Source organism: Gopherus evgoodei, chromosome 4 (assembly GCF_007399415.2).
Source record: "Gopherus evgoodei ecotype Sinaloan lineage chromosome 4, rGopEvg1_v1.p, whole genome shotgun sequence".
In the NCBI taxonomy this organism is placed as follows: domain Eukaryota; kingdom Metazoa; phylum Chordata; order Testudines; family Testudinidae; genus Gopherus; species Gopherus evgoodei.
The window spans coordinates 139,255,442-139,268,921 of NC_044325.1; the positions used below are offsets into that span (position 1 = coordinate 139,255,442).

The 13,480-nt window shown below is 45.7% G+C and overlaps 1 protein-coding gene across 3 annotated transcripts in view; it reads right to left on the bottom strand.

Moving 5' to 3' along the window:
- Positions 1-30: 30 nt before the first annotated feature.
- Positions 31-13,480, bottom strand: part of ITPR3 (inositol 1,4,5-trisphosphate receptor type 3) — an 85,199-nt gene continuing 71,749 nt past the window's right edge. For 2 of the 3 annotated variants that reach the window (XM_030561376.1, XM_030561377.1), the window contains 13 exons: positions 12,758-12,844; positions 11,929-12,039; positions 11,067-11,259; positions 8,947-9,072; positions 7,903-8,075; positions 7,459-7,623; positions 6,735-6,927; positions 5,920-6,015; positions 5,040-5,164; positions 4,414-4,579; positions 3,297-3,457; positions 2,560-2,721; positions 31-1,759 (listed from right to left, as the gene is read on the bottom strand). In XM_030561376.1, coding sequence (XP_030417236.1) covers positions 1,691-1,759; positions 2,560-2,721; positions 3,297-3,457; positions 4,414-4,579; positions 5,040-5,164; positions 5,920-6,015; positions 6,735-6,927; positions 7,459-7,623; positions 7,903-8,075; positions 8,947-9,072; positions 11,067-11,259; positions 11,929-12,039; positions 12,758-12,844 — 1,827 coding nt within the window. In that variant the 3' untranslated portion in view covers positions 31-1,690. Of the gene's footprint in view, positions 1,760-2,559; positions 2,722-3,296; positions 3,458-4,413; positions 4,580-5,039; positions 5,165-5,919; positions 6,016-6,734; positions 6,928-7,453; positions 7,624-7,902; positions 8,076-8,946; positions 9,073-11,066; positions 11,260-11,928; positions 12,040-12,757; positions 12,845-13,480 lie in introns of those variants that run through there. The other variant, XM_030561378.1, reaches the window with a different exon arrangement.

The following is a 13,480-nucleotide window of genomic DNA, read 5'->3' on the forward strand; positions in this document are numbered from 1 at the left end:
TTCAGAACGAATATACTAATTGCACGGGACAGTGTGTTTGTATGGAAAATGAGACACTATCTGAGGTGAGAGAGTCAGGGGCAGGGCAGATGTGCCTGTTTGGACGTAGTGGCGACAGAACCACCATTAGGATGATTTTAGTTATAATCTTAATATAACACAGCCACTAAAGTCCTGTTATGGTGGTTCTCTTCTGACTAGGTGTTCACAAATTCTTGTGTGTGTGCGCGCTATTGCATGTGCCATTCTCTTGCACATCCTGTGGTTTAAGAATGGATGTTAATGACTGTACTTCTCAGTGTCATTGATCCAAGTTAAAAATCTGATCGCTCCATGTACTGTGGCCTGTTTGCAATCCTCAAAAGCTACTGCATACTTCAGTAGCAGCATCAGTGTCTGTTTCTGGGAGCTAGAGGACTGCTCCATGTCTATGCAGTGCCCTATGGGGGTGCAGCTACAAAGCTGCTTGGAGGGGGAAGAATATAAATCTAAAACATGTACCTGCACTATGCTTGGTTCTAGGAAGAACTAATGGCCTCTTGGTGTTAGGCATTTGAACAGTTTTCCCTTGGCAAGAACTGAAACCATTTGAAACCTGCAGTGGGATCTAGTCTAAAACTTCAGCAGACAAGCTGTGGTGTTTATGGTAGCTCTGCAATAAGAGATCTTTGTATGTCTATAGCTCCCATCACCATTCTCTGAACTGAGTTTCCTCTGGGATGGGGACCTGTATTCACACAGCACCTTGCCTAATATGGTCCTAAACAGGATCGAGGCTTCTGGATGCTACTGTGTTATAAATATTATTAATGCATAACAGCTCTCAGAGTGTTGAGAAGAGGTTCTTTGACCTCATTTCAGCTTTTACTATGACTTGATTTTGTGTTAACTTAGTTAAGGCAATTTACATATTAGTTAAGTAACAACAAAATAAAAAGTTTGTAAAACATCACATCAGAGATGAAAATAAACACAGAATACCTCTTCACAGTGAACTGGTGTAAACCTGCAATATCCCACTACTGCCCAAATAAAAGTCTGTCCACAGAAGATAAAAGACTATGTCATGCTAGCAACAGCTTTGCTGTTACTCATCCCTCATCAGATACGTTGTACTATCAGTAAATCTTGTTGAGTTTACTGCACCCCAGCGATAGATGGGATTCCTAAAATGGAGGAAAATCAGCGTTGTGAGGTACAGTGAACAAGATGTCTGGCTTCCAAAGTTCCACATCTGCTATGAACTTTACACTGACTACTTGGAATAAGTTAAATATTGCAACTCTATAATTGCTAGTAACAATATTAATGCTATCCTCTCTGGAGTGGGGTAGCCATCAAAATGTAGTGCCTGGAGATAAAGATAATTCACTTTACAGAATAAAAAGTTATTGCAATGAGGAACCAAAGTCCCAAATAATTAAACTTCCTTTGAGGGCATTAGGATAAATTGTGGGTCCAGGTACAGTGAGGAAATCTGGTAAGTTAGTGGTTCCTGTCTGCTGCTGGGCAAAATGTTTGCGGAGATGTAATGGAGAAGGAAAAGGCTCATGTTGAAACCTTACAGCTGTAACCTTCTAGGCTTTAGTCCAGCTTCTGAAGATGTGATCTATGCGCAGACTCCAGTGAATACATCCTAGCTGATAACATGTATTTAGTCGGTTGGCAAAGCTGATCCTTTCTGTGTGCCTCAGTGATTCAATGTGTTCTGGGCATCCACAAAACCGATCCGCTGTCTGCGCTTCCTTTGCTCTGTCATCTAGAGTTAAAATAAGGACACAATGTAGTCAGGAACACTGTTCTTGTTCCTTTTCCCCCTTTATCCACACTAAGAGGCCCATCCCTTAGGCTGGGGTCAAACACATGCTTGCCAAGGGCTTTCAACTCCCAGGGATGCTGCTAAGCAGGTGCCAAAGAAAGCCCAACTCTGGACTGCATCCTGGGGTATGGAACAGCCTCCATATGAGGAGAGATTAAAAAGACTAGGATGTTCATCTTAGAAAACAGACCACTAAGGGGGAATATGATTGAGGTCTATAAAATCATGAATAATGTGGCAAAAGTATATAAGGAAGTGTTATTTAACCCTTCACATAACACAAGAACCAGGGGTCACCCACTGAAATTAACAGCAAGCTGGTTTAAAACAAAAAGTATTTCTTCACACATGTATGTTCTTTTGGGAATATGACAATGAGAGAACCAAGGCAAGAGAGTTGTGCTTTAGGATGTAGCTTTCCTGACACAGGGGGAATCTAGCTGTGTCCTCATGTAGCTGGTGAGAACTTAGCTGTTAAGGGAAACTCTTGGGCCAAGTGCTCCTGACCCAATGAGCTGCTAAAACTTTTTCTTTCCCCTCCCCAGCTGTGCAGATTATGGAAGTCTGCCTGAGGCAGCATCCATTGATTCTGACTCAGGCCATCTTTGCATGCTACCCTAGCCAGAATATGACCCTAGAAACATCTTTCAGTTACTGTGGATCCTGCTCTACTGCTTGGGATTTGTGCTCTACCATGAAGCAATCCCCATTCTGAAGCATCCCTGTTTAAACTATAATACCTGCTCTTTCAGCTCATTCAGCTGTGAAGTGAGGTGAGACACCAGCTTCATAGTGGAGTTGAGCTTGTCTTGAAGACTCCGGATCTCATTCTGTTCCCCTTCCCCTTCGTTGCTGACCAACGACATGGCTCGCATCCGAGGGAACCAGTCCAGGTTCTTGTTCTGAAATGATGGAGAAGCTTGATTTGAGCATAAGTGCTAATTCACAAGAACTGGGTAATTGGCCCTATCAACCTTGTCTGTGCTAAGGGTCTAGTAGAAACATTTAAGAGCTTGGGCTCCCCAGTACCTTTAAGGATTCTCATTAATAGCCCATTAATTTTCCCAATTTTTTTTTTTGTAGACGTCAGACACAAAGCAATCCCGTAAGTTTGACTGTAGGACATTCAAAGGTTTTCCTAAATCTTCCTGCCCTCCTCCCCCAACCTTTGTCATTGCCTTGAGTTCACAATAAATAGGTTGCTCCCAGTTCTGCTTTTCATTAAGTCCTGGCTTCTTTGAATATCCAGTAGTTGAATATAAAATAATACCAAACAGATGACGCCTGGTTAGCTGGGCCCAAATTGGAAATAATCATACAAGGAAGAAGTGAGAGGCATTTACAAAATTAAAAAAAAAAAAAAAATCGAAGTGTTCTTTTGAAAACAAGTTTTCTCAACAAGTCATTGTTTTCAAAAATGTTTTCCTTGGGGAGACATGTTGCCACTGTGTGAAACCCTGTCTTAGGCAACACTGACCTTAATCATTTGTGCCACGTAACTCTCGGGCCCTGTGTAGTCAGTCTTATTCTTCACTCGCACCAGCACGATGAAGTACAAGTAGTTCCACATGTTGTGCTCATATTTAATGTGCTCTTCGAAGGACACAGTCTTATTATCAAACTTGTCCCTTTCGAGACCTGGCAGAGGCAGTGGAGAAAAGAGGAATTGAAAAAAAAAAAAAAAGTTTAAAAGGAGGAAAAGATAATTGAATCCTATCCCAGGTGTGAATTTCAAAGGATGCTTTTAATAATTAGGTGGTGTTTAACATGCAGTAAGTATCCCAGCTTATATTAGACAAATTAAATAGAAGTGTTCTAAATACACAGCTAGGTAAAGTGCTACTAAATACACTTCCTGTATACCAAATCGAAACTTTTAGCATAAAAACCACACAGTGGGTCTCTCTTAAACATGATCTGCACAGAAGGAAGAATTGGGTTTGTGTTGTGCTTGTTTTTTTATTATTTACATTTTGATTCCCCCAGCCCCCAGAATAAGGGGAATGCTTGCTTCCTTTTTTTGTTTTGCTTTTTGATGCACAAAGGTTGCCTGAAAAAGGGTTTTTTTTCCTGCATGTTTTTTCTTAGTAATACCAGGAAAGTCAATTCTGTTTTCTCCCTCTCCCCTTTTTTTTGGAGGACTTCTTGGGTTATTCAGATGAGGTCTGAGAGCTTTCTCAGCCCAGAATTTAAGGATTTGGAGGTGTGACAAACCCTTCACAAAGACACATTACTCCTGAGTGTTTTGGTTAGTGCTTATTTAACAAAAACCAACAGTTTGAATTACAAAAATTGTTTTCTCTCAATTAATGAGGTTCATTTCTTTTATCTAAGCTGCTAGTTCTTCAGTGATCCATGGAGTCTTCTAGGATAGACAAGAGTCAAAATTCTAACACAAACAAATGTGAAAAAATAAATCAAGTCTTCTTTACACATAATAAAGAACCACAAAAAGGACAACTCCCATTTTTCCCTCTTCACACTCTTAAAATAAACAGCTGCTACTGGAAATCACAAGTTAAGGGCTTGATCGAGCGAGGATCTTGGTTGGGGAGCACATGTGTTTGTGTGATGTTTTTTGACCTGGAACTCACCACATATGAAACACGTGGTCTTAAGAATTTCTTCCTTTTTTTGCTTCTCACTCCTCAGATCAGCAAAGGTGTCTATGATGACACCAAAGATAAGGTTGAGGACAATGATGATGACAATGAAGAAGAAAAGGAGATCGTAGATAACCCGAGCAGGAAACAAGGACTCCTGCAAAGGACAGAAGGAAAATAGCCATAAACAAAACATGATACTTCTCTCGTCCAGCCCCTTGCTCTAATGGTCATAGATCATGCTGCTTCCTTACAATGGCTGGAGAAATGGCTTAAGGCCAAGGTAGTGGGAGGCTAGTTGAGGGGCTAAGATCTAAATTCCACGTCATGAAGAAAATTTGGAGTATTGATGGAAATGGTGGCATAGAAAGAGGCATAAGCATAGGGGATGGAAGAGATAATGCATAAGGTGTGTAATGAAGGAAATGTGAGAAATTAATTAGAGGGGTAAGTCAGTGTATAAATGGAGAGATGAGTGATAGGTCTGGCAGCGTCAGAAGCACGTACAAGGATGAGGGAGGGAGACGTACATATAGCCGTGAACGTGACAGGTCTCTGCAGGAGAAAAGGGAATCGGCCCTGCACTGGAGTTTGCCCAAAGTGCTGAGTTAACTCACATCCTTGGATGGCTTCCTGAGAATGTCACCCACGCCCCCTCCGTTCCTCAGGCCGTGATTCAGGACAGTGACAATGCACATGAGCAGCGTGTCACAGGCACGCTCTGAGTTATCCTCCTCATTGTCTGGAAGACAAGCATAAACCAGTCGGGAGAGAGCAGATAAGGAGATCAGCCCACTGGAGGGAGCCAAGCAGTATAGAGAAGCCTCAGGTCACTGGCTTTGGAGTCTCTCTAAGGGCTTTTCTTTCCTGCTTTTACTTGTTTATCTCCTGAAAGCAGGTGGTCACGGTATATACGAGAGCCAGCAGCAGAACGTGTCCAGAGAAAAGCGACTGGCTAACAGTGTTCCAGCAACTGTGTTTTGCACACTAGTTAGTGAGAGGGGTCTCTCCTTGCAGCATATTTTGCTGCTCGGCCCATTAACAACACGAGGAGATGGTTATTCCCTCTTCATTCAGTGGAAGGAAACTAGAACTTGGTGAGCACCTTGATGCTATGATATTAACTTGCAACCTGGAAGGGTCGAGCAGAACCAGCCTGTCTGCTCTGATGACTCGAGGTCCCTCTGAAATCCCTCCTTTCCCATGCTGCTCCAGCTAGCCATTTTAACCCTTGCTAGGCTGGGGCCAGCCTCACTCTGAAGGGACATAGTTTAGCTACTTGTTAGGTAGTGGGCTGCTTCTAACTGACTCTGTTAAAGGGGCTGGATTTTGCCCAACTGACGGACAAATGAGAGGGCACCACCTCGCTCTATCGATGTCCTGATTTCCACCATTTCTGTATTAATTCAGTGGGATTCCTACCTAGGAGCACAGGCTGGGAAGGCGGGAAGTCTCTCTGCTCTATCTTCAGTGTTTCTACCAGGGTAAGATACTTACCTCTCAGCACATCAGGTACTGCAGAGCAGCTAATTTTGTCACCACTGCATGACTCCATAAAAGCCTCCATGTTCTTTTGCATCCCCAAGGGGCCGTCTGGAAGCACAAGAGACTGTGTCATCGTCAGAGTATTGGCTTGAGAACCACTTGTGTTTCCTCTGATTAGGGCCTCTCCTTCACCGCCCCTTAGCTGCAGCTCGAAAGGCTATTTGGGAAAGGTTCTTTTGGGTTCCCACTTATCCCCCCCAAACTCCAGTCCTAGAGCTCCCATCACTGACACAATGACAGCACTAAGCCCTGCTGGCAATGAGAACGGGACTGTCTAGCTGCATATGCTGAGCCCAGGCTTCCACTGGACCTGTGAATGGATGTCCTGGGGTCTTTTCAGCCCTGAATCCCCTGCTCAGTTTTCAAATGCGGGGGCCTTTAGAGGACAGCTACAGTCCTGAAGCTTCCATTGTATCTGCCCAGAACCAGTACCATGTTCCCTTTTACCCCCAAACTCCTGGTTCCCCAGAATGCAGTGCTGGTTCCCTGAAGTCTCCAGGAGTGCTGTATTCTCTACCACCTGGAAGCTCAGCGGGACCAGGATTTTGACCCTTAAAACATTACGTCTCACATCTCCTTTGTGAAAGAGGTGTTATTTCCCCCATTTTACAGATGGGGAAGGGACAGTCTGGAAAGTGACGTATGAGCAAGGTCATGCAGGGAGTCAATGGCAGAATCTGGAAGACAACTCAGAGCTATCTATCCCCCCGCTCTACGCCCCGCACCGCAACCCACACTTGCTGCGTGGCCGGGCAAGCTGGAAAGACCTTTGGACTTGTTGTCAGGCAGCCGATCCACCTCCATGATGAAGTCATCTTTCAGAAAGAGGAAACCCACGATAGAGAAGAGGTAGACGAGGATGAGAGCCAGGAGGGCGGTCAGCAGGATGGAGCGCCCGTTCCGCGTCACGCTTTTGATGACGTTGAACAAGGTCTCCTCACGGTAGATCAAGTCAAAGAGCTGAAATGGACAAAGCATGCCCATGTGGAGTTTAATTAGCAGGGGGAGAAATACAGCAGCGGGCTTTTTGTGATAACATCTGGTCTTTCTATAGCACCTTGTAGCCTAGGATCTCAGAGTACTTGACAAACGCTAACTAAATTTCCCAGCAGGCATTCAGTACCATCCCCATTTTACTGGTGAGCAGACTGAGGACAAGGCAGTAAATTCCTAACTCCAATTGAAATCAGTGGGAGTTAGGTTCCTAAATAGCTTTAAGGATCTGGGCAGAAGTGACTTGTACACAAAAGTCAAGCCAGAAATAGAACCCAGGAGTCCCAGCTTGCAATCCTTTGCTCTAACCAGTAGATCACATCACCTCCTAGCTGACCCAGATCAAAGGTAGATAATAGAAAGAGATGCAGATACAATATACACACGCAAAAAGCAGAAAGGCTGACCCACACAAATAACACTGGACAGGAATCTTTCAGTTCCCCATTGGGCACGGCTGTGCTACGTACGTTTCCCTAACAATCGAGTTTACCATACCAAGATGCTGTAGAAGAGTTCGTGTACAAAGAGACCCAGAATGCTGGTCACAATATAGGCCACGTGGTAGAGAAACTCCATATCCATGATCATGGCTTTGTAGCCCCGGATAAATGTCCCACGGTTGCCCACGAAGCTCACCACGAACACAATCTTGTTGGTCAGCTAGGGAACAATCACAAGGAAGCAGGGTGGGTGAGTGCTGTATATTAAGACAGTTTGCCTTTGTGAACTCAATATACAATGACGGTAGAGGGTGAATGCTCTCCCAGTTACATCACTGTAAATCCACTGACTTCATGTGAATGCTAATGAGCGCAGGATTCTACCCATATACCTACAGCTACATTTCTGGTGGCCACCGATTTTCATTGCTGGGAGCCCAACTTGACAGATTGAGCCTGGGTTTAGGGGCGCTGCACTAACCTTCCCCAGGTAACTTACATTGAGAGCTCCCAGGATGTTCAGCGTGAGCCCAATCCCTAAGTAATAGATTGATCGCAGGATCAACGCCACGAGAAGCGGTCTGATGCCGTAGCGCCGGGTAAATAGGGCCATGACAGAGAAGCAGATTAGAAACCAGAAGAGCAGGGAAATCAGTGGGGAATCCAACACTCCTGGGAAGAAAAGGGACGCCATCGTTAAAGGGCATGGAAATCAAGCACGTATGACCAACTGGTCACACTGTGTCAATCCATAGCAAACATCAGAAGGAATTCTCTCTCAAAACTAAAGAACCAGTCATCAAAAGAAAAAAAAGAAACATCCCTGGGTACAAAAAGTAACACAGAATAAGACAGTCCTTAATATTCATTACATGTATTATTTTATTATTAAAACATTAATGCTTTTCTAGCACCTTTCATCTGAGATCTCAGAGCTCTTTAAAAACACCAATAAATGAAGCTTCATAACACAAGAGGTATCTCATTATTATCCCCATTTTATAACCTGGGAGACTGACGCACAGAGAGAAGTGAGTTTCGCAAGGACACAGAACAAGTTAGTGGCAGAGTTGAGAAGAGAATGCAGGAGTCTTGGCTCTCAGTCCCCTGCTCTCAGTCTTAGACAACATTCTCTCCCTCTCACGATATGTCTACACTGCGGCAGTGAGTCTCAGGGCTTGGGTCTACAGACTCATGCTACGGGGCTACAAACAGCAGTGTAGATGTCGTGGCTCAGACAGGACTTAGGCTCTGCGGCTCACCCCCTCCCCGGGCTTCAGAGCCTGAGCCCAAATGCTGTTTTTAATGCCATAGCACAAGCCCAAGTCTGTAGAGCCAGGCTCTGAGACTCACAGTCGCAGGCTTTCAAATGCAGCAGGCTTTAGAGGCTGAAGAGGAAATAGAGGAAGATACTGAGCAGCTTTGGCCAGGAATGGGGCTGGTGAGATTGTATCTGCCAAGGGGTCAGTGTGTGTCATTCTCTCTTTGGATGAGAACGCCCTTTCCTCTGGTCTCTAAGAACAGAAGTGGATGGAGCACTTACCCATAGAGGTGGCTTCAACATAGGGGTAGAAGAAAGCAATGATGATATTGATGAAGACAGCCAGGTTGAAGGAAATGCTTCCCCAGAGAGTCATTCTGCGGGAGAACCAGTACATCAGTGGCATGCCTAGGAAGAGGAAGATAGGAGGTGACATACTGCACAGTAAATCTCAGCTGATCATGTGCGACTTGGATATGGATCATAACTTCTCCCAGAGACTTCAGAGGCTCAATTCAACACATGCCCTGGGGGACTGACCTCCCATTTCCTCCAACTAGTAGCAGAAGTCCCCAGCGTTCACCTGAAATGGGGCAGTGAGTTCAAAATGTTACTGTTCAGATTCTTCAAACCTTTGACCCACTCTGGAACTTGAAAATCAGCTCCGGTGTTACACCCCTATTGTCTTTCTCTCATTACATCCTACATCCTGGCATTTGCATGTTTCAAAAAATGGTGCCTCTGCCCTCTTGGCATCACTTCTCCATCCCGTAGGAGTCCTCAACAGTCTGCACTACCAGCCATTTCCTATCCCAATTCAAAACTTGCTTCCTGTCTCATCGCTAACAGAATTCTGTTTGGTTTTGCAAGTGTTTTCACTGCTACTATAGTAGGTCTTAGCTGCTTACTGGCATTTAAATGTGATCTCCTCATGATTCATGAATAAAGGCAACCTGATAAGTGCGAGATGAAACTTTAAAATGGATCCAATCTCTCAAGTCTGCAAAAGTGAGCTGGAAACCTCGCAAGAGACCAGTTTCCTTGTATTTAAATGCTCTCTGGAAAGGAGATTTCCAGCGGGAGACTTCCTGAACATAACCTTTCTAATGGTTCCACACTGAACTGTTTCAACCCTCAAGGATTCAAGTGTTGAACGAAGGTATGGTTCAGTTCTGATTTGGTTTAAGCTGATTCATCCAGCCCTGGCTTGGATATTTGTCCAGGGCGTGCCTGTCTTTTATACCTAGGCATCCATTTATCCATGTATCTATGTAGGCATGTCTGATGTGCCAATCCTCACTGTATTTATACGCAATACAAATCAGCAAAAGGCTAGCATCTGTCAGAAAGGGCCCTTCCTTGTTATGTCACTGTCTTCCGTGAGATTGTTCTTGACAGCCTCCATGAGCTGCAGCCTCCATTACTGAGGAAAGCCTTGTGTGCAGAAATAGGTTTTACAGGTCACATCCTGACCCCCAGAGGTAGGGAGTTCCACAGCTGTGTGCTCCGCCTCCATACCCTCAGCTCCATCAGTCACAGTGTCCCCAGTGGCTTGCAGTGAGTGAGAGGGTCTCTAAGAGAGCTAGGTCTAAGTCCATTCAAGGATTTAAAGATTAGGACCAGGACGTGCATCTGGAATCTAAGAGGGAGCCAAATATTGAGTGTGCTGACAACTGTTAAACAGTAACAGCAGCTTTGGCAAGCGCATTTAAGTTCATCTGATCCCAAATGTCCAGTCAGCCACTTAATAAGAAGACAAGATGTTTGTCACTTCATATCCCCTTTTTCCTTGTGAATCGGCACAGGGAATTGCCATCTCTACACTCTGTTTCCTTTAAGCCCATATTTTCAAAACTGGCGCCCGCCTTTGTGATTTTCAGAGACGCTGAGCACCCACTGCTCCAACTGCCTTAAATTGCCTCCATGGGTATTTAACATCTCTGCACATCAGGGCTGGGTATCTGAGGCCTGGCACCCTAAAACAGAGGGTCCCAAGCTTAGCAGCTACTTCTGAAAACAAGCTGTCATTACACCTCCTGGCAGGGGAGTTACTTTCTCTCTTCTCCACTCTGTGTCGTTTTCTCTGCTTCGTGTTGTTTGCTAAATATGTTACAATACCCTGTTTGTTTTGGGCCACTTAGGAACTCCACTAATGACTTTCTCCCTGGTTTTGCATCTAGAAGCATGCAGCCTAGAGGGGCCCTGCATTTTTTATTTGCTTCCAGTTGCCTCATTCAAAGTCAACAAGGGATCAGGAAGCTACAAGTGAGGAAAGTCTCATAGACATATTGTCAATGGAAGACTTCAGGGCACTGCACGCAGCCAGGGGCATGGGATGCTGGGGGAGCTCATGGCTGTTTTGGAGCATTGCTGTTCTCAGGGGAGGTCCAGTTTGTTCTTACTGCGCAGTTTCTTCTGCCATTCCATCTCGTTGTGGAGGAAGGACGACTGGTCAAAGAAGTCGCTGACTTTGCTGCCCTGCTCGTCTTGTTCCGTGGTGGTGAATAGCCGGTACTTGGTCTCCCTGGTGACGAATTCGCAGATGCTGGGCACTGGGAAGATGATCTGCTCCATGCTCCGGTCCAGACGCACAATCTGAATAGAGCAGGCAAAGAAAGCGGGGTGCTAGCTGTGCTCCATCTGCACCACATTTTCATTTGCTCTGCCATGTAACCAGGAACCAGCCCCACCCCAGCTCAGTGAAGGATTCATAAACAGCAGCTCATTCTAAGCCACGCCCACAGATTGATCCAGCTAACACAGGGGTTCTCCAACTTTTGTACTGGTGACCCCTTTCACACAGCAAGCCTCGGAGTGTGACCTCCCTTATACATTAGAAACACTTTTAAATATATTTATCATCATAATAAAAGCTGGAGGCAAAGTGGGGTTTGGGGTGGAGGCTTGACAGCTCACGACCCCACATGTAACAACCTCACGACCCCTGAGGGATTCCAACCCCCAGTTTGAGAACCCCTGCTCTAACACATCCCTGACCAGCACAAGGCTCGTGCAGTGGGAATCCTTGCTCGCATGGACGAGACGTGTTGCTGGAGACTCAACAAACAAGAAGGGCAGTAGGAGGAAAATAGCTGGGCACCGCTAAGTTGCTCTACCGGTAAGTGCTAGCCTGTATATCTAGGGCACGACAGCGATGACACATGTCTGTGAACTGCAGACACAGGAAGGTGAAGCCCCATGACCTAAATTAGCCGACCATTAGTCCATGAAAGGGAAATCTACCAGGACAACAACAAGTCCCACCTCAATCTGGGAGGTGTGCTTCTCGTAATACGCCAGCGGGTCCTCTTCTTCCTCCTGGACGGGAGCCGTTGATTTCAGCATCTGAGTCAGCTGCTTATTGTTTAAACTGAGCTGGGGTACAGGGGAAAATAAAGCAGGCATCTTCAGCTGGCAAAGGCCTGAGGTATTCTGTTCTAACTGTGCATTAACAATGGTTCCTCATCATTTACCAAAAGCAAATCAACAAAAGCTTTATGAAAGGGCCCCAGGAGCTCTCCCCAGTCTCCCAGGGTTGGCAATTCAACTCACTACCATAATTACCTCCCAAATGGGCTAATCCCTAAATTACAAATCAGTGCCCATAACGCCCAAGGGAAATTGCATTGCAGCCGAGTAGCATTCGGGAGCTGAGACTGGGCCACACAAAGCAGGATGACAGCAAAAGGATCAACCCTCCTACCTCTAGGGGAGGGGCAAGGTGGGAACCTGACACCGGCAGGGAAGCTTAACCCCCATCAGCGCTAATAGGAGCAGACCTTCTCCATGGCAACACAAGAACATGGACCCTTAAGAATGGAACCAGCCACCCGTGAGCTCCTTAAAATACCCTTATGAGCTGGGTAATAATAGTAGCACATGTCCTTGTGCTTGTAGTTTTGGCTCAAACACCATGCGGACCCCACCGGAGGTGTGAGTTTTGTGTCCCCACGGGAATGTCTAACAAGATCAAGGATTAAATGATGGAAAACAGAGCAGCTAAGAGCCCTCTGCTTAGCCAGGCCTGGGGCAGTTTCTTAGCAACCCACTGCCACTGGGAAGGTCCTGCATTTGCTCCATGGATCTTTCATACCATAGAGGAGATGCCTTCCTCTTCCTCCTCCTGGATTCGCTTCACTGGCTTCAGGAGATGCTGCAGTTGCTTGTTGTGCCGAGACAGCTGAAGAGAGAGAGGGGCAGTGAGGAATGAATAGGAGCATGGGACAGACATGGCAGGGCAGAATGTACTGTGAACATGTGAGGATCCTTTGCTAGATGTGTAAAAGCCATGGAAGGATGAGGCATACACGTGCCAAATCCTGATCCAACTAGAACCAATGAAACTTTTGCCATTGACTTCTCTTGGATCAGGATTTAGCTTTCATACATAAAAAGGAAGAACAGCATCTGCAGTGGCACTAGCTAGCATTAAACAAGGGATGTCAATCCCCATGCTTCAGAGAATAAGCTGGCTACCGTTCCGGGTCAGGAAGGATTTCAGCCCTATCGTAATGTACAATTGCCCAGTTGGTGTGGAGGAGGTTCTGCCAATGCCCTGAGGCTTGGGCACTGCCAGACACCAGATTCCAAATGAGAGGAACCATTGATCTATCCGAGGACAGCACTACTCACATGCCTAGGGCAACAGGACTTGCTGGGACATAAGCAGAATAGTGGATCATGGGGACCCAAATTTACCATTGACGCAAGTGGATGAAACATCATTGAAGTCCATGGTGTGGGGCAAGCTTACGCATAGGGCCAGCTCCAGGCACCAGCGTAGGAAGCAGGTGCTTGGGATGGCCAGTTCAAAGGG